Here is a 25,395-nt window from a genome sequence, read left to right as displayed (position 1 = left end):
TTCGTCAGTCACATTCATCCACTCGTATAAATAAAAATAATAATTTCTAATAATATAAAAAGAGTACTGCAATGCTCTAAAAAACTCTCACCCACGTGCAATCGTAGATTCATATCAATTGTCACTACAAAATCCCCATAATCAGCATTATCATTGGAATTGTGAATTACCACCTATTACTCTCTAATTTTTCCGAACGTTATGTCAAAATATCCCTTACAATTCCAACAATAATGAATTACTCCATCATAATCGTCCCTCCAGTACGAAACGCAAAACGTTCTCCATCATCATATTTAAAACAAAATTGGTAACTATTATTTTCATTATCTAACTATTGTAAACATCTCTATTCATGTAACGCTCGACACGAGATCCTCGGAACATAAAAGATGAAAAAGTCATCGAAGAAGACAAGGCAACCAAAGAAAAGCCATCCTATTGTTTGTGAATCGTATCACCGAACTCGACCAAGACAATCCAAGAATATCATTAATTCCTTAAATTTTCTCAATAAGTTTTTTTTTTCTTAATTTTTTTTTCTTCCATTACGTCACAGCGGGACGACGAAACCGGGGCTCACTTATTCTCTATTCTTGTTCTTCTTCCAATTACCTCTCGAATCTTAATCGTTCACAATATTACGAAAATTAGTACGTCTTCATTAATTTTGTTGCATTCAGTAAGTGATAATGTCATTTTAACTGATTCATTAGATTCATCACTGAAGCGTCCAGCGCATAGGAGCTTGAGTAAATACATAAACGATACGAATAAAACAAGGATAATCAACGTATTAATTTTTTTTTCTTCCAGTAACTTAAAATCATTTGACATCAACTCAACATGTTATCGTTTAAAGTGAATGCATAATAATACTTCGTGTGATTTTTTTTACCTGAAGTTAACGTAAAGAAATGTTGTTGTACTTTTACAGAGAATAATCATACGATAATGGTAATCAATAATAATTAATAATTAGAATAATAACAATACTAGTAATAATAAAAATCGTAAAGCTATAATTCTGTACAGTTATGAGCCTTCACAGATGTATATCGAGGTAGAAACTAATATTAAACTGTTAATGGGTAACATAAATTCACCGAGAAAAAAAAAATCATAACAATAAATGAAAAAAAAAAAACGGAAGAATATCTCGGGATAGTAATACCCCATGAACTTGCGCTGACTTCTGTATGATCTTTAAATGCACACGTACATCTAATCTCATCAACTTCGTACGTATTCATATATCATTTTCCTAATTCAATAAAATTGTCTATTGCATTGTCTGAGTTATTGTTACTGTTACCTATAGATTATTATAAATTGTAGTTTTGTACTTGATTTTCATAATTCCTGAGAAAAGGGCTCATAAAGGATACGTCAATCACACCTTGGATTATCTCCAATGACGTGATTATTCCCATGACTTTTGGTTTCATCTTATGACTTTGATATACTAATTGTACTAGGGTCACTAAATTTCATCGGAGCATATTAACATTATCTTAATCGTAAATGTTAATCTGTTACAATTGTATGTTTCTGTTTATGACTGAGCTGTACAATTATACGCGAAATACAACTTTCAACGCATATTTACAAAGTAATAATTTATTGTTTTCATCATTTTTTTATTTTTTCCTTTTTCATCATTCATCAGTGCACCCTGTATTATATTCATGTATGAGGTAGTGTTTGTACTAATATAACGAAAAATTGTGAATCATTGAAAAGGTCTTGTCGTTCCCCTCAATTTCACAATTTTATTGCGTCCATTGGTAAGCAAGAAAAGATTTTCTCCAATAAGTTCAGCATTTTTACTATTTATTTTTCCTCGAATTAATGGTTCTCCTTGAAACATTCATAATGACTAGTCGATCGTGAACAAGGATATTATTTTTTTTTAATCGTGTTGGGAGCATCAATAGAAATGGTCTCTTAACTCTTCAACATTACGAATTGCATAATTATGCTTAACTCTATGTTATTTTTTCCCTATTTTTTTTTTCATCTAATTTTGTACTATAAACAACGACGATTGGACGTCGTTTCGCCCCTAAATCGAAGTCCCGCATTGCGACAAACTAATTTACCAAGTATTCGTGCATTTTAATAATTTTTCTTATCACTATGGTATGTTAATCAGCTACACGAGCTAAATTGTATAATTGCCAGTGTGCATTGACTATCGTTAATGAAACGATGTCATTTTACATCTAGATTCTCGATTTATCCTTGCCTTTGATTATGCCCGGTAAAAATAACGGTATATTACATCCATTTAATTTACCAATAACTTTTTTATAATTTTCATTTTTTTTTAATTTTTAATTTTTTTTTCCCTTTTTTTCAAAATTTTCTTTCTGTGAAGTTCAAGATATTGTGGCGTGATGTGCGGGGGAAACGTATATCGTGAGTTCGAAGGCTTGTTTTTCGTTCACATCGTGAAGACTACTCACTGATAGCTTTTTTCTTTTTTTCTTGTGAAGTAAAAAACTTCAGTGAATACAATCCATTGCTGTGAACGCTCCACTAAAGCTTGTATAATACACGACATCTACCAAGAATTTTCAATTCGTAAAACACATATTATCATATGAATAACATGCAACATATTACTTTATACGCAGTAGTACAATAATTTTCTCCGCTCCATGTATTTATTCAATATGTACAATCCTTAAAGAACCGGGATAATCAAGGCATACGAGAAACACTGGTAAATGACTCTGATTAATTATGAATTTCAACTGGTCATTCTCAGAATATTCCTCGACAGTAATGAAAATAAAGCCACGAATTACAGAAACAATTACATTTCTGAGAAATGAATGTCATCGATAAACGAGAATTGTACGTACCAAAGAATTAGGAAAATAATACTAAATATTTTTATCCTCAAATCGATATGATACAAAAAAATATTGATTATTAAGTAAATTAATTAGTAAAGGCTCTTGTTATCATTCCTCGTTTACGCTATCTGATATTGCCAACCCTTTTTTTTCACAAAATTATACAAAATTCTCATCAACGTATTCATTTTTATCCCAATAACTTTAGTTTTAGGGTTAAATTTATAATAATTTTACATAGTTCTACATTGATTATCTAGATATTTTTCGCCAAAAATTGCCCTGTGGCCATTAGCATCTCGTGTCCGATGTACACAAATGACAGATAATAATTTGAAAAATTTACGATTTATTCGATTTTTCTGGGAATAATCGATGTGTCAACAAACGAAAAAAAAAATAATAACCAATAATTACAATAATAGTAATAATAATAATCATAATTATAATAATTTTAAAACACGTGACTCCGTAAACATATTAAACCCAGCGTAATTTACATCGTCATTAAAGATGACCAGTAAATCGTCATGAAATATCGTGTGAAAAGTACGTCTCAACTTCTCGATTGTGTGAATATTTATACAACTTAATAATAATGGGTCCTATTGCACAAACGATATCGAAAAAAAAAACTTAAGCAATGCATCAATAACGTCAAAAAAAAATCATCAGATCAACTAAGATTGCTTGAAAATTATGTAAAGGACCGTACACAATAGAGAAGACACGTGTCCCAAATTTTTCATTTCTTTAATCACGGGTTTTCACAAGAGGTACAGAGGTGCAACGTAAGTTTGTTAATGTACATCAACCTCTTGGGTAAAATCTGAAGGATAAAACCAGAGCTACCCCATCACCTTTAAGACACATTGCGCAATGTTACTAAAGCCCACCCTCTTTTTTTTTAATCCAAAAAGTCACAATCTTCAAATAGTACTAAATTTTTCCTTGAATCATCATAATTGTTATGAGAAGAGATGGAAAAAAATGGAAATCTCCACCATTTCGTTCTTAATCGCGTTGTCACCCGATTGTTTCTATAATTTTCTAGAAAGTTTTATAAACTTGCGATTGGATTAATTTTAGTTGACAAATATCCAACGAAAATGTCAATCAATAGCAGCGACATTTTATTCTCTACGCAAATGAATTATTAAATCAAATTGTTGCAAACGTCTACAGTGCAACACATCAACCAGAATTATGTCAACTGTCACGAATGAATATTTCATAATGAAAAAATTGAATATGGAAAATTTACAATTATTTCATCAACTGGCTACCTGTTACACGTGTATTTTATTCTGAAAAATGCCATGAGGTAGTTGTTACGGACTCTGCATCAGATTTTTATGTGTCTGTAAAAAAAATGAGCAGAAAATCCTAGAGCTTTTGTTGGTAAAATCCAGAGTTAAATTCTTCAGAAGAATTCAACGGAATTCTGAGCAAAAGCCCCAGGTTTCCCCAAGGCAGTACATGTTACGGATTATGTATATTTCTATAATTATGTGATTTCATAAATATGATATTCATCATTGACTCTGAAGTATACCAGGCTTGGCTTCTCAACACTAAATAAATCTGTATATCTATTGTCTCTCATAACTTATGATAGGCATATCGTTGTGAACCAACAAGTCAAACATTTAGCTGCTTTGAAAATAAAAATGTATCTATTGAAAACAACTGAATTGTGATGAATTGTAAATACTGCAACGAATAATATCGTGATGACATCCTGACTAGGATTAATATGACTCGATTTTATCTGAGGCTACATTGAACTTTCTTCAGTTATGTTTCAATATAATAAAAAAAACAGGTATCTCATTACATCTCATTGGTATTTTAAATCCTCTGGCTATCATAAACGTGGGACAAAAAATCCCTCAGTAAAGTATGTAACAAACTATCATCACTATTGTTTTCTGTTATCCGATTTAAAGTTCAATATCACGGTTGAAATTATTCAATCGAGATATTTAATACTCTTATGAATAAAGATAAACATTGTTATTATCTGTCTCAATGAATAATCATAATAGAAACATTTCAATCGTGATATTTAACATCCTATAGTCATTGATATAAATATGTATAAAGAGAATTATCTATTGAAAATAATAATTGAAAAAACATGGTAATCAAAGACGTGAAAATATATCATCAACGTGGGTAACGTTATTTTTCTTGATTAAATCTGTTAATTGGCACTGTTTATGTTAATCAATCCATTCAATACGGTAAACTGGAATTTGATCCTAGGCTCGACGTGTGTTTTTCATCACTTCAATATAATCTGAATAATTATTGCGACTATTAACCAGTAACAACGGACTATTGCAATTATGGCAGTATTAATGTTTATCATACAATATATTATATATTCTGTCTGTCCTTTAAATTTGTAAATATATATTCTATTTGTATATATTTATCCTCTATGTACCAGTCAGTAGTTTGAGACGATGAATTCATCATCAAGATTCATCATCATATTTTTCATTTTCTGCTTTACGTATAATAGAAGTAACTGTATTTCACATTTGTGTTTATCACTTGTAGTTTGTTTCATTGTAGAAATAATTAATAAAAAAAAATATTGAACATACCCTTTTATCGATTATCGGTATATCATTTACCTGAGTTGGATTGTTTGTATTATTATTTGGTTATTTAATATTTCCTATTTGTTTTGTTTTCCTTTTTTTTATCGTTCAGCAACATTTTCAAACACACGACCACATATTCAAATTCCACGATTATAATATAGTATTTTTTTTTTATTTTCATTCAATAACTTTGCGCTGTTTTTCACCCACTTGTGAATGATTTATCGGTAATTATTCTTTGAAATGGTAATATTTACTTGAACGTTGCACTTTCATTGACTAGTTTTATGATTTGTTAGGATTTCCTTCAATCATAAGGCTAAACCTTTTTCATCTGCATTTCCAAGTATTGAATCCCTCTCATATATCATAGGCTCAGTTCCTTTCTGTCAGTCGATAATTTAATCATTTTTTCTAGCCATTGTCGGAATAAAATGATTAATTATCGCTGATAACTTCCATTCCACACTTGAATTTTCTTCTTTTGCTATTTAATGCTATTTTCACCAAGACCACTCTATCATGGCATTGATAAACTTTGTACTAATTCACAAAACACTAGACTGGAAAGAGAAGTTAAGAAGAGGAAAAAAGCCTGCTTTGTAGAAATTGATAATAATGGACTTGACGAATGTCATTTTCCATTATATATCAATATTTCCCTCCAAGAAATTTCAATTTTTGTCTCTGATTACATTTAGATAATTTGTACATTGAAATCAACCAGTGATTCTTCAATAATTGAAGACTGCTTAGAATAATTTCTCGCAACTTGGAAACATTTTAGGATAGAATATGTGAATAACTGGATCCGACAGAACAGCAGAGAGTTGTTCACAAGAAAATTGTAGAGAGATGACCCACCCATGCCCCGAAGAAATGGCAAACAGGTATAAAGTTGCTTCCCGTTGTTCTAGCTGTCCCATTTCCTCGAATTTATCATAACGCTACTGTCTCTCTCTTCTCTTTATTGCGGTACAGTATCCGCAACTTGATGAGTTGATGTTTGAAATGCTTTGATGCTCATTTCATTCTTGTGCTCTCGTGCGATGTGACGACGTACAGTGTTGTTTCGTGTAAATGTACGTGAACAAAATGGGCATGAGACCCTAATGCCCTGATGGCGTTGTCTCACGTGAGCACGGAGATTTGTTTCGTAACCGTAGAGACGATCACAGAATGGGCACTTGAGTTTTTTCCCTAGAAAAATTATAATTCAGATTTCAATGAAATTCCTCTCCTCAATATATTAATTTATCGATGGTTATTGAATGTTTATCAGAGTTCACCCACTTATTGCCCTCACCGACCAATATTCAATCCACAAAATTAGTTTCATCAATAGAATTCTATTTGAAACGAGTATCATTGGGTTGTTAATTTGCAAATAAAAATCACTTTGGAAATCGAGTAGAAAAGTCATGGACTGGAGATTATCTCAGTATACCATACAATCCATATACAATAAAAACAAAATTTTCTATCAGAATAGGAAATATTTTACAGAAGGAATGGATTCTATTAACAATTTTCCTTCTTAAAAATTCCTTGATATCAATTCTCCTTTACTGCGTCACCACTGATTTATTGAATTGATTAAAATTGATTGCTTTCGATTGATTTCTTATTGATCATCCACGCAATTAATTTACTTCTACCGTAATTATAGTATAATCATTAGACCCTATGATTGCTCCAGGCTGTCGACTCTTGACCGAATAAACCGGCAAATAATCACGCTAATGACGCATTCACTTCCCTAATACAGACAAGACCAAGAAGAAGAACAAAGCGCATGTAAAAAATGTTCTTCACCGGGATGTTGGCAGACAGGCCAATGCCTTTCCAACATCGCTGGCGCGTGGAAGGTCAAGCGATGACGCCAAATGGTCGTATGGTTCCCTTCCGGAGGCGATTGAGTAATCGCTTAACTGCCCTGCTCCCTTCACTTCATAATACCTCTCATCTTCTGCACCGTCGAGCCCAGAATCTCAATAATTTGCCGATTATTTCGTGGTATCATCAAATGCGCAATGATATTTCAGGGAATTTAGACTTTCGAAATAATAATTTTTCAAATTCAATTCTTATTGAATTCAGTCATCAAAATCCATATCTACTTGTGTCCTATGGACACTGGCTTGTGAGTGAACATCTCACACCTATAAATAGACCTCTGCACCATGCTAGAGAGACCCCGTTGGGAACATATGTGATAGCTGACGAATATTTCGTGCAGCTGACTATGAAATTCACAAAGGGCCGACACGAAACGCCTAGTGGATAACGAACAAAGGCGATCCGTATCTTCGTCGACGACAACGCAAATCGCAAAAGAGAAAATGGAGAATAAAAAAGTGCTCATGGTATTTAACTTGCATATACTGGAAGAAGCAGCGTTATGCTTGATCAAGTGCATTGTTCTTGATTTAAGAAAATTTAAAATACAATGGAGAGACGAGAAGTCTTCCGATGAATGGTCTTGTCCGCAAAAAAGTTTTCACGGTATTTTTTTCCGTCATTTCTGCTACATTAGATCTTGTTTGATTTTTGTTATCGTTATTATGGTTCTGAGAAATATCCAGGTACTTGGGGTATTATTCATCCAGTGAAATACTTTTATTCTCTGGTAGTCCGACACCAGAGCTTTTATTGGAACCTACTCTGACTGTATCTTTCAGGACATTTTGCAACGAATTATTATTTAAACTTGCCAAGTCTGCCCGCAAATTTTAATGTTGAATCGTTAGGATGCATTTCGAAAATATGAAAAACATCAAAAGATTAGAGTCATATCCAGAATATTTTCAAAAATCCATTTTGTGTCGAAAACAAAGAGATCTTTTGTAATTTTGTCTTGCGCAACTTAATTATCAAATTTTAAAAAATATCCTTATTAATTTCTTTAGATATTTATTACATTATCATATTCTTCAAATATTTTCCTAACGACGAGTCCAATATACCCACTGAAATAAACCGCTGACAAAAGCTGTTCGATTAAAAAAAAGATAATAATTCATTTCAGAGAGACTTCTTCGGTCAATGAATTGTCTTATTGAAGATGATGCTAATGACTCCAATACTCATTTATCCTTGACATTGTTCCAATGACGTATAAAAATTCATGGTAACTTTTAGCAATCGAATCAGCGATCCCCAACGAGAAACCATGAAAACAATAAAGAAGTCGCAGTAGATCAAAATTTTTTATGCATCTATTTGAATACCAATGACATTGAGAATTAGAAGGGAAGGGGAGGGGGAATGGGAGGGTGAGGGGAGTAGGATAGATTTATAACTAGAAGATGGCAGTTTGAAAAATGTATGGAGAAGTGAAGCCATGGCATGTTACGAAACTAAACGAGTGGACGCCAAGGTCTACTCCCACCATACGTTGAATACGGCCAAAATAACCTGACCGACCCTTTTCCTTTCCAAGCATCACCTCATACATCGCATAGTTGTGAAACTATCTGGATAGTTGGACATAACATGACTCCAACTCAACATGCGTTGAACGAAGGCCTTGTGCATTAGAGGGTCACAGCCTAATGCGTGTGAGTGCAGAGAAGCATTAGAAACACTCGATTCAATTTGATAGAGTCAGCGGTTGAAAAATAGACGGAAGCCTATTTGACCTTCTAATGCTTCTCCTTCGCATCGGCTTTGCCTTTACATATCTGTGCATTGAGCTGAGACATTTCCGGAACACTTACTCATTTTTCTCAACGAATTTTGACCTCGTGAGGGATTACGAAACGTGAATTAGCCATCATAGAAATTCAATTTTCATTTCCTGAGTCATTAAATGATATTTTGTACTCGCAGTATTATTTCTGAATCACTGGATGCAATAAATTCCCTTCAGAATGACACTTGTGACTCCGAAATTCGACCCCCTAGAAATCACCCCTCCCCTATCTTTTTCCCCTATTTTTTTTTATGCTGAAAATAAAGTATTTCCTGGGGTTAATATCAGATTCATTATGGTCAGTTTAACTCGTCGGTCTAGCTTAAAAAATTGGCTGAATCTACTCGTTTTTTTTTTATGTATTTGTGTTGGTTTTTTTATTGAATAGCTGGAGTGAACGCACGCGCCCACGCATCTTCCACTGTTATCGATTTAATGCCTACACGGGGATGCTTCTGTGTGGCTCGCCCTCGTGAGAACCTTCAGAGCTTCGGCTTTTTCGATTTCGTGATGAATTTTCTGTCCACGAAGGGTTTATTATTTCTGTGTTGCGTTTACATTCATGCGCTCTCATGCACGAACTTTCAAGTGATGAATGGATGATTCCTGAGATTCTATCAATGTAGCAATGAAGTAAAACAAATTATGGGGAGATTCAATGATAATCAGTAATTCTGGATATTTGTTGGGCTCGATGGAAAGAATTGTGCAGTTGGTTGAATTTAAACCTTCGATTTTTTATATTATGCTATGGATTATGATCCAAAAACTCCGAAAAAATGAATCACCCAAAAGTTAAAAATCTATTGCGTTTTATTTACTAATTTTTTCTATGAATGTGTAAAGCTGCCAGTGTCTCTTGAACATTGTCACTGCTCTACTAATGTCCCTTTCCTAAATTCATATTTTTTTTCCTCATGGTGCAGTCCAAAAATCGTCCAGATAACCTAATTTCTACCCTGATATCAGACTCTATAATCGAAAAATAAATCCACTTTTATCAGCGCATATCTGTATTTTGCAAGACGTCTACCACTGCACATCACTCAACGTTAACGAAACAAATGGAACACGCGTGCGTTTGCAGAGTTCAACGAACGTCTGAGTCACTGTTTTACTCATTCACACACAATATATATTATATTTTTAGCGCATTCGATGAGTGTTGTGTCCCAGAGATACTCTCTCTACGTTTTTGCACACATTCGTTAATCTTTCGATCACTATTGAACAAGTGAGGTTTCATTGTACCGTAAGTTGAGTATTTTAAAAATCCTGTGAGTGACATTTTTGGTTTTACGAAGCCAAGAAACTATTTTTATGAATGGAATCTATATTTTGAGAAATTTCGGAATTCTCATCCTTACAATCTCATGTCTATCTATATTATAATTTCTCTTTGGCTATTGATTCACTATGAATTCCCACATTACCCTCTATTTTAACTCTTATTAGTAGACTTTTAATCGATGAATTATAAATTTCAATATGAAAGCTTGTGCATAAAAAAATATTTGGTCATCTATCTCTGCGGCGATTGTTAATGTTCTTTCAGCCAAACAAAATAAGTTTCATATGTTCTCCTATCAACTAAGAAAATATAACTTTTCCTTCATCATAAAAAAAACCGATTTCCTGAAAATGTCCGAACACTATTAATTGAAAACTCCGCATTTTGGGGGTCAATTTTTCGGTTATGACGTCACGAAAAGGGTCAGGTAACACTTCATAGGTCAAGTGTGACGAGAGTGGGGAGATGTTCACCATTGGCCGAGACATACCTGAGGATTGGATCAGGTACACTCGAGCCATTCTGGGATTGATCTAGCGCTCGGCCAATCACAGATATTACAAACACGACATTGGCGACTCCAAAGCGTTTATGAATGAAAAATAACTTATTCAGATTCAAAACTTGAAATGATAAAAACTGCAGAAAAAAAATCGCTGTAAATCCCATATTTTTACCAACAAACTACTATTATTATTATTATGATAATTAGTGGACTTACCGTCTGGTGTGGTTACAGTTCCCGCCTTATTAATTTTAGAGTTCCACCTCGCAGGAGTCGGTGGAGCTGGACTCAAGTCAGGTGTCGGTGGATGAGCGAGTGAAGCTCCCTGATTAAAACCCATATTTCCCTTATGATCCCCACTCAACGAGTAATTAGTGGCATCAAATCCACGACCGACCTCAGCGGACAATCTCTCGGCAAATTTTTCCGCCCTCTCTCGATCACTGAACATTATTGGCTCTTGTTTTATTCGCAGATCTACAGAAATTTTAATATTTAGAAAAAGGAAAAAATAATCTGTTGTAAAGGACACGATAGCGATCTCATTACCTTCAGCTACACTCTCTTTGTGCTCAGCACGTTCGTTCGATTTCTCAGGCTCAAGCTCTAGATCCATATCTGTGGGGGTTTGGGGCGCAGTGTGTGGATGCGTTTGATTTTCAGAGGAATGGGTAAATGGTTGGTACAGGTGGTTCTCAAGGAGTAATGGATGGGGCGCAGAAGCTGGTCGGAACGCCGCACCATCTCTTAGTACGCTTACTCGGCCAAGCGCATCGATTTCGCTCGGTGATCTGCACAATTTTTTCATTATTTTCTCATTTGTAATAAAATATTTCGCCTGTCTCAAAGGACAGCAACAAAGTAAACAATCAGTGGCTATTTATCGTTAATGAACTGCCCGTCACTTCCTATTATTTTTTTTAACAAACTAAAACAAACAGTGGAGAAAATGTTGTGAAAAACGACCATTCGGAAGCAAATTCGTAATATGATATTAAAAATAATTAGGCTGCATGCCAGACAAGCACACAAATCCTAGCTGTTTCTACTTATTTTTTTGGTTGACGATGTTCTTTTCATCTTAAAAAAATGATAAGGGAATGAAATAAATCGAAGCATTCGTTCCGGAAAATTATCACTAGAAAACTAAATTTTTCCTCAGACAAATTGAATCTCCTGATAATTAATAGTTGAAGTAATTAATCACCTCATTAATCGTGTCCTCTTCTGTGAATTTTCGTAGTAGTGAGGTGAGTGGTACGTATTCGGTGAAACATAATTTGGGGGTAGTGTTGGAGCTGGAGTGGGCTCTCTCTTCATGACTCGTTCCGCATCGGATTCCAAAACTTCGATATTACCACTTGCGGACTCCGTTGATGAATTATTATTTTCCGCCACATGTCTGTGGGCCACAGCCAATTTTTCGTGTTCGATTGACAATCCTTTGACCTATTCATTCAACAGAACAAATAATTATGAATGGCTTTACAGTGAGGGACACGACGGGAATGAGCTTTTCATCAAAGTGACATGAAATATTACGCACTTGAAGACATTCGGCAGCCTTCAAGAATGAACTCAGTGACTCTTGGGATACGTGCACCTCTCCACGATACATGAACTCCAAAAGTGATGCCATATTGTGGGCACTCGTACCATCTAATATGACAATGAGCCCGGCAGGAGAGGGTGGCATACCCTCGAATAATTCTTGAAAATGTTTGCTGCATGCTGCTAGAATGAGTCTGTGCGCTTTGAATGTCACTCCTGTAATGGGACAATATAATTAAAAATTAAATACTGTCATGAATGACAATTTTTCTTCTTCAATTGTAAAAAGAGTTGAGTTGGTATTGCAACAAAAAAAAATTAGCTTTATCGTTGCAATAGTACTTCTACACCGAGAGAACTATTCAGTAAACATTACGTAGGACCTTGGTCCGAAACAAGGCATTGCCGACAGTCGGCCGAGGGTAGGCCGACATTGGGCGGAGGCTCGGCCGACTGTCGGCCATTTCCCATCTATCCCCAGGGAAAGAAAAGCTCTGAATGATTCGGAAAATTACATAACTCGCTTCATATTATTTACGAAACGTTCCGTACTTTTTATTGAACTCTTCGTAATTTTTATCGGGCAGTCGTTTTCATTCAAGAATTACTCAACTGTCGTGTAACTTTTATTGAGCTTTTTCTCTTCATGCAGAACGATTGAAGATCACCCTTCTCGTTTCTCACTCATAACTCTCGTTTAAATCGCAAATTTCGTCATCGGTGCACACATGCCCCACTCTTCAATGAATGAATGCGAATTCTCATCATGCAAAGGGCAATGACCGTGTTGTTCCACGATGTGGCGCGCGTGGATCTCCGTAGGCGGTTTATCTGCACGATGCTCTTGGGTTCTGCCTTATCCCCAAGGTTACTTACATATTATTCTCCACCAAAATCATTATCGAGGCACGACTATCATGATATATATATGTAGTTATCTAGATCCGCGAAGGATGCAGCAGATTTCCGTTTGTTCTAAATTGTCAAATATACTTCACGATTGACACGATTTATCAGCGATTGTGGTCTAGATAAGAATTCGAAGTGTTATCGAAACTCAATACATAGTTTTTTTCGTTTTCATGAGAACCGAGTCGAGCTGGAAGGTTAAATATGACGAAAAATGCGCGCTGTAGATTGATTGCTTCCCATTATCGTCGACTACTGGTGTTTTTAATCGTACAATGAGAGAAAAAAATATTTTTATTGAGATGTGTCGCTCTTGAAATCAGTATCATATAATTAAACCAATTGCAAGTTAAAATCGGCTAAATTGGAATTATTTCTGGTTCTCATACTTTTATAATTATTTTTCCTAATACGTTTGTTTAGGTTTACAATATTCTCTCGCGCTATGTGAAGGATCTATGTAACCCCAAAACAATCAATAAATTGAAACGAAATACTTTGATTGGAATCGAGAAAAATAGTTTTTGAAATTAAGTCACATGTAAAGCCCCGAAGAATAAAACCATTCGATGTGTTTGACCTCATGTAACTTCTCTTCAATAAATTTTCTGCTTCCAAGAATCGATTAAAACTTCATAAGTAGGTGATAATGACATTAATGAATAAATTCAACGTTCCCAGCGAACAGCGTGACGACCAATTGTCGATGCCCTGTTAAAATTTACATAGGACTGGCAAAAACTGTTTTCTGGGTTATTTATTTGAATAAACACGATCTTCAAGTTGAGCTCACCGAACACAATTCCCTCAACTCCAAATCAAATGTTTTTCAAGAAGAAATAAATTATATTTACTATGAAATAATGGGTATTTGATAATTACTAACTATAGGGTGGCTGATGTAGGGTAACATCTTTTGATAAAATAATTTTTTTGTGACAGTGTCCTTGTTGAGTTTAGGGTCTCATACTGAATTCTGGGGTGTATCGATCCGTCACAAGTTTTAGAAGGAAGACCGACCACGTCCATTCGCTCAAAATAAATTCTTAGAATGAACCGAAAATTTTTAATCTAATGAAACGTGAAAATACGAATGAATGTCACGCATAAATTTACCTTATGTTTGCTCTTGAATGATATCAGATTATCGCAGCCAAATTCACATTGAAAAAACACAACTAAAAGTTAGGAACTTTGGCCATTATAATTGCAAGGAAAGTTCCAGAAATGTTATTCAAAATTTAGAATTTTAGAAAAGAATAAATGGAATTTGTGAATTTTATTTCAATTATGATAATGAGAATTTTCAGACAAATCATGAAGGCAAAAATGGCAGAATATTCAGTGAAAATTTAAGGGCCAGATATTCAGGGGAGCAATTTTTTTTAGCGATCAAAAAAATAATTCTGGATTTTTCGATTCTCCTATTCATGACTTTTCTCCACCTCAATTAAATTCAGTATCTCACTGGTCAGTTGTCGTTTAAATATCAATTTCTTCTAACACTAGCAGGCGAATCGCCCTAAGCACTCCTATTCCAGCCGAGCAGCTCAAATTTTTCGATGCCTCCCACTCACTCGGTCTCCACCGAATAATTTACTAATGCGAAAGACTGCACGATGTGGAAAACCTCGAGTTAATGTGTGCGTCACGAAATAGGAATAGATTCAGATCACAAATAGAGTGAGAAACTGATAGCCATCGCATGCAGGAACATAATAAGGAAGAAAATACAGATGAAAAAAGTTTTCATGAGACGACAATCTCTCAAAAATCGCAGGTCTTTATCGCCTGGGGAACACGAAAAAAATAATTTGATGAATTTCATGTTCAACAACTGGAAATTCACCAATTAATTATTGCAAAAAAAAATTATTTACATTGAACATAGAAAAAGAAAAATTCAACTGATGTTCCGCATCCTTCAACATCACAGGAAATCATTGAATAGGATTTTTAATTAAGTAGAAAGGAAACCAGGATTAATATACTTTTACAAGAAATATTTACTGCCAAAGTCGAGTGTCCAGGCCGGTATTTAAAAAAATGGTTCTTGAAATTCACTAATTAACTGGTAATTAATTTTTTCACCAACTGGTTCTCGAAAATTACCAACTAGTTTCCCCGTGTAATAACATTTCCGGGATATTTGTAATACGGGGAAAACAAGAATGGATGTTAACCGAAGAAAATCAGTGAAATTAAGTGGCAATTGAAGGAGGTCCTCCATGAGTCGGAAGGAAGAGATTTGTGAACGCGGGTATGGGGTCAACGGACTGGCAAGGTCGCTGCAAAGAGTACAAAGGCACCCGCTCACGAGGTATTTTTTTCCTCTTCGCTATAGGCGAACCAATCGGCAATCAACATCACCGCGTGCTCGGCCAATGGCCGCGTGGGACCAAGGCCACGGCTTGCACATGTCGTACATTAACGTAGAGAAAAATAGAGAGAAACAGATGGATTTGGAAAGAGAGGGGCATAGGCCTAAGACAGAGAGCTGAAGCCAATGAAACGACCTGTGTCGTTTGTATTTTTTAGACGAAATAAACCTGCGTCGAATAGGTATGAATTATAATCCCAAGAATGCATGATGATTTGGGTGTGTTGAATTAATAAATTCAAACCATGAGAAAGAAATAATTTTGTTTTTTCCAGTTAACAAATGGGCTCAACTCGTTCAAATGCGAATATAAAAATATGTAGATTAAAATCAGTGAAATGTGTGGGGAAACGCATGAGGTGAAGTAATCAATTCAACATGCGAGTGACAAACATTTTTTTTTCTTTTTCAATTCAACAAATGAGTTCAACTGTTTGAAATTCCGATGAAGAAAATTATCGATAGATATCTGTGAGAAATGACATGTCATCGATTTTGATAAATGATCATTAAGCAATAGTAGATCACAGGTCTTATCTTCTCCAATCGCATGCGTTTTTTCAAACTCCGATGCCTATGAATTTATGGAATGATAGACAATTCAGGTCACAACCGAAATTTCATGTAATTAAGTTATCGCACAATGATAAAGGCCCTACGAAACCTGACATTCATAATATTGACGCTCTACGATTCTATCTTGAGCATTCAGTAGTCAAGGTCCACAGCAAGGACAGCCATCAAACTACAGATACCACTGAGAATGCTGATCTATCATCTGATCTGTGAATCATGCAGAAGTGTACATTAAGGAAACAGATGAGTTTAACTTTCATTCTGGCCCTGGAAATTTCATTACCACAAGACAAAGTACGGTATTCACCATTAATGTTCCCATCGGTGACGCAGGGGTGACCCAATTTACCGCGTACCATCGACCCACATGACCCACAAAAGAGATAAACGAAGTCATCGTATACATACATTTGTCCCCGAAATATTTTCCACCGAATTCATTAATCTGTTAATAAAACAATCGTTGAACAATGGGAAATTTAAATTGTACATATAAATTACGGTCGTTCCAGATGGAAAAAGCATTATTGACAATTTCAATACATTGCTAATGATTTGTGGCATATAATATCATAATAATCTCAAAATTATGGGGCAATTCACGATAGATTTGTTGTACACAAAGAAATGAGTCATGTTTTTCCAGTTGTGCAACATGAGTGATTGTTCCTCAAAAACTTGAGACATAAAATCGTCGAAATTTTATGGAATGCAGAATAGTAAGTTTCACGAACGATCGGAAATAATGACCAAAAATTATTTTTCATTTGGAATCTACTATAACCAAAGCGTGTCTCCTAGTAGCAGATGAGAAATGGTCAACAGTTGGCCGAGACTCGGGCCACTGTTGGCCAATGTTGGCGTACCTTCGGCCGAATGTCGCCAATGTCGCGCTCCGGACCAGAGTTACTATCTGCCAACTATTTTTTTGGAGGACAAGGATTTTGCAATTTCAAATTTTAATGAGAATTAACGTAATCGTACTTTTCTGGTACGATAAACTGCGATTTTGAGGATTTTCGTAATGTCTTGTTCTTCATTTTTTGTATTTTTCCGAATTGTTGCGGTGTCATTGATTTAACATGAAAAATTCAAACGGAAATATGTACCAGCGAACTGCGTTTGTGTGAAGGGAACCCCGAGGGAAAGACTCAATTAATTTTCAAGCTCTAAAGAGTTGCATCATGAATCCACAGTTGAAACAACTTTTCAGTTGTCTCAATTAAATCCAATCTGTCAAACCCATGGGGGGCTAACTAAGTTTGAAAATCATTAGTTTTTCATGTAGGCAGTGTGAAAAATTATCAGCTGTAATATCCCGGGACCTTCAAAATTATCGGATATCTCCCGATAGCCTCGTTGCGTAGCAACGCGAGGGATGGCTCTTGCAGGATAAAAATCACGAGCGCGAAGTACGAGGGATATTTCCGCAAAACTCTTCCCGATCCTTGATACGTAGAGAATGTTGAGGGAAGTATCTGATGAATTTTGAAGATCGAGGGGTATTCGAAGGAGAATTTTCATCCTCCGGGTTCGACACATCACACCGCGGTAATCATTTTCATGCGATATCTTGCACAGATATTTATTAAAGTGAGCAATATTTATTTATTGCTCACTTATTCCTATATTTCTTTGTTCAATTCCTAGGGCATTTCACTCGAGGTGTTTACGTATTCACATATAAACAATCCCGATTCCAATAATAGTTCAGAGAGGTAAAAAAAATATTTCGTTCTTGTCGATTTTTAGTGGAAAATTCTAATTAAATCGACTCATTTCTAAAACCTTTTCATCTCAATTCACAGTCACGCAATCACGTACAAGATTTTTTCACAAATTGAGATAAAGTAGGAGAAGCGAAGTGGCCAATAGTATACCGGGACTCGACCAATGCTGGCCCACCCTCGGCCGACTGTCGGCGACGCCTCGCCACAGTGGAATTATCATTTTCGTAATTTGCCCGTAATCCGAAGAAATTATTAGCTATATGTCAAATCTGTAAATGTTTTGTTATACAGTAGCGATAGGAAAAATCTATGAAAAATATATATTTTCGTGCAATAATTCTAAATTCATTTCACAATTATTTTTGATTGAATTTTGTGATTTTTTTCTCTTTAAATGGAATTCAATTACTAATCGACTTTCGATGAGAATTCATTTTTTTCTACGAGCGTAAATAGAGAGGAGCTGTGAGCATGACGAGTGACTCGTTAAAAAGCCATAAAGAAAACTGCGTTCTTCATTATTTCAGCGGTGCACCATCATAATGCCTTCCGGGTGTTCTAGTCCATTCATTCTACTTTATAATTACTGTGACAATATTCTTGAATTCTTAATCAAATGGGAATGCAGAGTAATTTTGATATGAATATTCATGCTTTGAAGAAGATTCCAAGTAAATTGGTGACCTGTCGTCTTCCATCGGTTAAAAAATTGGAGATTCATTAGATTTGATAGCTAATCATCTAAAAACTATTTCATGCGCGCATTCAAAATATTCCAACTACTTCGAGTGAGTCGGAAAAAACATGCGTTTTTCCGTGTTTTAGGGGTTGTGTAATTTCTTCCGCGTGTTCTAGGTCATTCATGTACTGTTCTACTCCATAATTACTGTGGACATATTTCAAATTTTCAAATAATCGACAATTCCGAGTAATTCATTCCTGAATATTCAGGTTGTGAAGGAGCATCGAAATACGTCGGTGGATATTAGTTTTTTTCTCCTAAAAAATATGAAAATTCATTGAATTTCAATGCCACCCTCCGAAAAAATAATAACTTATGGGATTGAGGGAAGTTGTGAGTACACCGAGTGACTCGTAACCAAAAAAAAAAAAAAAAGACAATGAAAAATGCGTTTTTCCGTGTTTCAGAGGTGCACATTATAATTCTTTCCGGGTGTTCTAATGCCTTCACACTCCATTCTCTTCTGTAATTACCATCGTACCCCATTCGGAGGCCTCAAAATATTCCAACAAAATACATCCGTAGAATCGCGCTTGGATGGTACCGTTCATTCCATCCCAATATCATCAAAGTTAAATGTGCATCACATGCCGACAACCATTAACATTTGACTTTGAAAAGAGTTTTATGTATCTTCAGTATCCGTGTGCGATGGACTGTTAGAACTAACTGTACCCTAGACCTACTTTCAAGACATTGGTGAGAGGTCTCCCTGATTTTGTGCCATACGGACCGTGACACGTCCGCTCAGCGCTAGATTCCTGAAAACGCACTCACGCTTTCTATAAATATTTCAACCCATGAGTTCATTTATTCACTCTGATTATTCTTTTCATAATTAATGCACTCTAGTCTTGATGAATTGTCTTGAGAAATTCACATCCTTTTTTTTCCTCCTAATCAGTAATCAAGTACATGACACCAAAGAATATTTCGAATATTCAACTAAAACCACCGAATATCCTGTTCGCGTGGGAACTCGGAGGCGACTGATGCTCCGATGCAGCAGAAAGAAGGCGTTTCCTTCGACATACGATATATCTGTGCCAATATCATGGTATTCGCGATGAGCCAGTGCTCCCACTGCACACGATGCAGTGTCAGCTCGTGTGCAGAGAGGCCTGCGCCCGCCGCAAACCGCACTTGATGCCATTGGTTGTGTCGGTGGAGTGAACAACCAACCAGTCTGATGCATTTTCGCGACACACCTACTTCGCAAGTTCTATACATAGCATCAAATACTGCGAAATAATGGCGAATGGGCTATTGCAAAATCGTTCATTCAATTTTTTCTGATGAAAAATCGTGAAAAAAAAGATGGGAATAAAACTACAAATTTTTCATGCGAATGACATGAAATTTCAACAATGACATTTTTTTTTCTAAGCTCTACGACAAAATTATCGCACTCTAGGAAAACTATTCGTTTAATCTCGATGTTGAAAGTGCTAAAATTAAAAGATGAAGAAATTATACATGAGCTTTGTCCTCTGAAGTTTTATCATGCCTCCCAGCAATTCCAATTTTGTTTTCTAACGGTGGATGATATCAGCGATGAAACTTCGGTAAAAGAGAAAAAAATAATAATCAATGAACAAACTCACCTTCGCAGAAGAGTGTGACATCAGTGAGGCTTTCACTTTTAAAAAGATTGGAGAATGCTGTTGCCAAATTACTGCCAAAACTGTTCCACTTGAGGCAAAACTGTTGTTGATGAGAGTCCATGATGCTGCCTTTGGTGATTGCCCCCTCTCCACCCCTCTCACTGTCACCTTCCACCGGTGGCTTTCGTTGATGATCGCACGTGTGCCCAACTACTCCAGCTAAAAAAAAAAATCGTATGGCTATTCTAATGGCGATACCAGCAATTTAAACTCTCAAAAAATTATTCGGATGAAATTCCAGTGATTGTTTCACGTCTAATTATTTTCAAAACATGTAGATAATATCACTTTACTAAATTACTCACTGAATCAACAGTATTTACATTAAATTTTAACGTTTTCCGTATTGAATGGGGCATTAAAATCCTCAAAATGCGAACAATTTTTACCACAGCGGACGGTTCTAGCACACACGAGGCAGTTTGTCTAAGCACTGCGCTCTCATACACGAATGAGTAAGAGCCCCACGCGCCTATCCCACTACTACTCTCACGAATATGTCGTAATATACGTGTATATTTAGGTAGATGAGCGCAAAACTGCGGATGTATTGGGCTAGCGCAAGCGACGACGCATTCGATAGAGTCAACGACAAGTGGCGAAATAAACAAGGCTAGAGTTTGAGGATGGAGGTAGGTAGATAATATTTTCAGTATAACCAACGAATATTTCGGATAAAATAACTCTGACGATTATAACCGAAAAATTAATAAAATTACTCGGCTTCAGTTTCTCCATCGTACTTCGGTAATCGTACAGCTATCGAGTGCACAAAATTCAAATAGTTTCTATGCAATCACTTGATCAAGTTTAGAATTGGGAGAACAGGGCGAGGGAGGGTGGGAGGAGAAGGAGGAGGAGGTGGAGAAGTGGGACAAACCGTGCAGGTGGTACCCGGAAGTCAGCACAAACTCGCTTGGAAAATAATTCCCATCGATTTGAATCTTCATTCTGGGTGACAAAAGGTTTTCTTTCGGTGGGAATTCAGATCACGATGTCACAGTGAGGCAATGTTATCATCGCATTCAGACTGATAATACATTTTTTTTGGATAAAAGAAAGAAATAAAAACTATTTCGAGCGGAATCTAATGAACATTTTATCTGCATGGAAAATAAATGAGGCGATGAAATTAGAAAAAAGTTTTTTTTATCAAATACTTGAATAATTGAAATGCACGAATAGTCCCCCGTGAGAGGTCAATCATCTGTGAAACGTTAGCGGTAAATAATTCTCGGAAATTCGGAGGTAGAAGGAGTCTCACATTTCGCGATTTATCTATAGTTCGAATAGAAAAACAAAAAAACACATGGATTATATAATTCATACAGCTCGATAGTACAAATCTAATTGATACGAAATTGAATAACGAATAGTCCGATAGCAAAATATATTTAATATTTTCATCTTCATTCAAAATAATGTTGCGAAACAAATATATCTAGCGGTTATACCGTTGTAGTGGGAGAATGAAGCAGTACTAGAAGGGGAATTAAGGTGGGAGTTGGGGATTTTTGATGGTAGGAGGATTCAAGGTCACTGCGGGGCCGCACGCGCGGCTTCAATTTACGCACACAAAGTACCGACTACAACCACGCACATGCGTTCAATGTGACTGCATCACACACGCTCTTGCACGCACGCGCGTTTTTTTTTTTTCTGTTTCTATCCGCACAAATCCATATACGTGAATATATGTGTTTTTTTTTCATTTTCCCAGAGCTGTAATACTTTCATAAATATTAACACGAGGAAAACCAAATTGACGATATCATGAGTGTTCCAAAATTGTAGAACTCTCGTTGATGACGATAATTCAAGTTTATTTACAATTTTTATATAATTCTGGTGAAATCGTCGGGAGAAACAAATATTATCATAATCTTGAAGTGCAGAGCGAGTTCATTCGAATAATCCTCTAGCGGTAGATTTTCGTTCAGAAGCGAACAATATCTCAAATTTTTCTCATGGTCAACCTTTTGAATTCCTTTCGATGAATGCGCACAAAAAAAAACTTGAGATATTTTCTAATAAACGTAATGAAGTTGACACTAACGTACATTTTCAATATTGAGATTATTCCAAAATTAAAGGCTTGAATATATATTTTTCTTGATAAAAATTTAAAAAATAACATGTGCCTCGACTGGGAAATATATAACTTCCGATCCCATTTTCGCACACCTGACACGGGAAATTCGTACTTTACGTCGTGATAAGCGAGAGAAAAGTGAGAACTTTTCGGTCTAGTGTCGAAAGTTGTTCTGTAAGAGAGAAGCGACTGACTTTGCCTGAATGCAGACAAAAAATTGTGATTTTTAAATAACCATAAGGAGGCCAGCAGTAATGCACATCTTCAAAATCATTTTTATCCAAATATCATGCACGTGAATGTGGATTTTTTAATCTCAAAAAAGCTGTGTAATACTTTCATGCATATTAATACGAGGTAAAACAATCCAACGGTTTTGTAAATACTCAGAAAGTATTCGTCCGTCGTACAAAATTCAAATTTAACAGATTTAGAATGATCTTGAGTAGTAAAACGAGTTGATGAATTTCGATTGTTGAAGGGAAATAATTCGGCCCTTCAGTAGAACATTTTCCATTCAGAAGCGAACAATATCGTAAATTTTTCTCATGGCCATGCCTTTGAATTCCTTCCAGTGAATGCACACACAAAAAAAAATGCTCTCTGAGATTTTTTAAATAAATGTAATGAAGCCAGCGATGATGGGTATATTCACACTGGAGGCTCCTCAGAATGGACATACATTGTCAGAAGAAAATTTAAATTTCAGAATCGAATTGCTAGTCACGTTCACGTTGAATTCAATGTAAGGGGGAAGAAAACCACAAAATTGTTATTGCAATTGCACTAAAAATATGAATAATCCCTAGACAATTCTGCTCAATCTAAAAATGGTTTTCCTGAATTTTTCTAATTCTCTATTTTCCTGAAAGAATCCAATAATAATTTAGTTTCCATTCCTTCAGTTCAAAAATACTGATTTTCAAATGTCGAAATTTCCTGAAATTCCATTGAAATCGACTGGACATCTCCATTGAAAACTATTCCCATAAACTACACTTGTGAAATCAATGACTGTTCGAATTACCACACACCGTCGACTCCCATTGATTAACCCAGCGTCAACTACAAAACTATATACGTAAAAATTATTCCCAGAATTCCACGGTTTCCCAAAAAATTGAGTAACGACCCACTGCACATTTTCCAGAAATCAATAAATTCTCCAAAATCGCTGAGACAAAGGGTGTGAGTATCGTTAATAAAAAAAAATGGACTGAAAGAACATCGAAAATTATCAGCACCAGAGAAAAGAATAAGAGCCGATACTGTAATTCTCGACAGGTGTTTTCCTATCGATACATGCGCCTGTCGATCACACGTGCCTACCAAGCGACACGTGACACGTAAAAATGACGATATGACCCTCAAGAACGCCCTCTTGAATAATTTTTCTTTGTTTAAAAAAATCATATGAAACGGTTGAATTTGTAAACGGTTGAATTTTCATCAGTAAAAAACATTCCAACTCACGTGAAATAATGACCACCGATATTCAATCAACTTCTATCAATTGGTCGATGTGAAAATAATACGAATAACTGCAGAGAGCACTTGGCATGTCAATCTGGAGATTTCAATTCCTGCATTGAGCTCACTTTCCCACAACACTGGATTCTCCACCTCGATGAGAGAGAATATTCAACGCGAACGGTATATCTTTTTGAAAATAAAACTCGATGAGGACACTGACGACGCGCTTCAAGTGAACCGCGGGGCCCTCAGCCAGCGAGTGAGAGTTTAATACTAGAACTAGATAGAAAGCACGTGGACACGGACAAAGTATGTGGCGCCAAAAGGAGAATTAAATCTAGCGCACGTCATCGTTGAACAGGCATACCCAGGAGGTGTAGTGCAGCGTGAAAGGGGACACCATTGGTCCCTAAAAATGTCATTGTAATAGCGAGGAGTGGGACTAAAAATTCCTGTGGCTGAATATTTTCACGGGAATTAATAGTTAATTAATAATCAACGGCTCGCAAACGGCCCACACAATTCACATGCGGTTAATTCTTCAACAATTAATCCTCTAAATCCCCTAAATTAACATTCTCCACTGACGAATATTTAGCTAACTTCAACTTGCCGTTGATAAGGCCATAGCTCTTCGTGGAATATTATTATAATTTAGCTTGCGGTGCCATTAACAAATACACGTGCGGGAATAATTAATGATCACCTCGGACGTTGAGTAGTGAGGTCATGCATGGAAAAACTAAATGGCGAAGCTGCCAAATCGTAAATATTCTGCCACCACTAAGTGGAATTTTATTTTTTACCAAATGATAATCTTCCTTGTGAACGATTTCTTGCCCATTTCATTATTCCAATTTTCAGTTCCATTATTTTGTCATTAAACATTATTATATTACTCCTATACTGGGAAGTATGTCAACCACGAAATATTAACTACATTAATTAACAAATGTATCAAGAAAATTATACTACCCATTGAAATTTTTAAAGATATTCTTCGAATTAGAATTCGAGTTGTCGGCATTTCAAGAAATGTCGTAATTGAAAATGAAAAATTCAGTTCAATTATCCCTCCAAAAATGATTAAAAATTCGGGAAAAATTGAGACAAATACGTACTCGTCAATTTTCATTATCAGTGAAATGTTTATTCCATCAAACTGGAACTCAGTGTCACTATCCTAAAAATAAAAACCCACCACTCTATATATTATCTCTAAAACAATTAATATCACCTATCTTCGAGCCTCTGAATCGCATTTAACATTCCCATTAAATAATTTTTTTTAATTACCACCAAGTAATGA

At 35.6% G+C, this 25,395-nt stretch overlaps 1 protein-coding gene across 7 annotated transcripts in view; it reads right to left on the bottom strand.

The window, feature by feature from the left end:
• Positions 1–1,902: 1,902 nt before the first annotated feature.
• The window catches only part of Chinmo (Chronologically inappropriate morphogenesis), a 29,489-nt gene continuing 5,996 nt past the window's right edge, over positions 1,903–25,395 (bottom strand). For 4 of the 7 annotated variants that reach the window (XM_064138507.1, XM_064138512.1, XM_064138509.1 and 1 more), the window contains exons 2-7: positions 20,462–20,680; positions 12,516–12,736; positions 12,177–12,418; positions 11,519–11,760; positions 11,186–11,446; positions 1,903–6,679 (exon numbers count right to left, since the gene is read on the bottom strand). In XM_064138507.1, coding sequence (XP_063994577.1) covers positions 6,447–6,679; positions 11,186–11,446; positions 11,519–11,760; positions 12,177–12,418; positions 12,516–12,736; positions 20,462–20,582 — 1,320 coding nt within the window. In that variant the 5' untranslated portion in view covers positions 20,583–20,680 and the 3' untranslated portion in view covers positions 1,903–6,446. Of the gene's footprint in view, positions 6,680–11,185; positions 11,447–11,518; positions 11,761–12,176; positions 12,419–12,515; positions 12,737–20,461; positions 20,681–20,826; positions 20,963–24,086; positions 24,249–25,395 lie in introns of those variants that run through there. The other 3 variants (XM_064138517.1, XM_064138513.1, XM_064138521.1) reach the window with 3 other exon arrangements.

This window comes from Diachasmimorpha longicaudata, chromosome 2, assembly GCF_034640455.1.
Source record: "Diachasmimorpha longicaudata isolate KC_UGA_2023 chromosome 2, iyDiaLong2, whole genome shotgun sequence".
Classification (NCBI taxonomy): domain Eukaryota; kingdom Metazoa; phylum Arthropoda; class Insecta; order Hymenoptera; family Braconidae; genus Diachasmimorpha; species Diachasmimorpha longicaudata.
The sequence above is the reverse complement of the archived record's forward strand: the minus strand, read 5'-3'. Positions and strand labels throughout refer to the sequence as shown.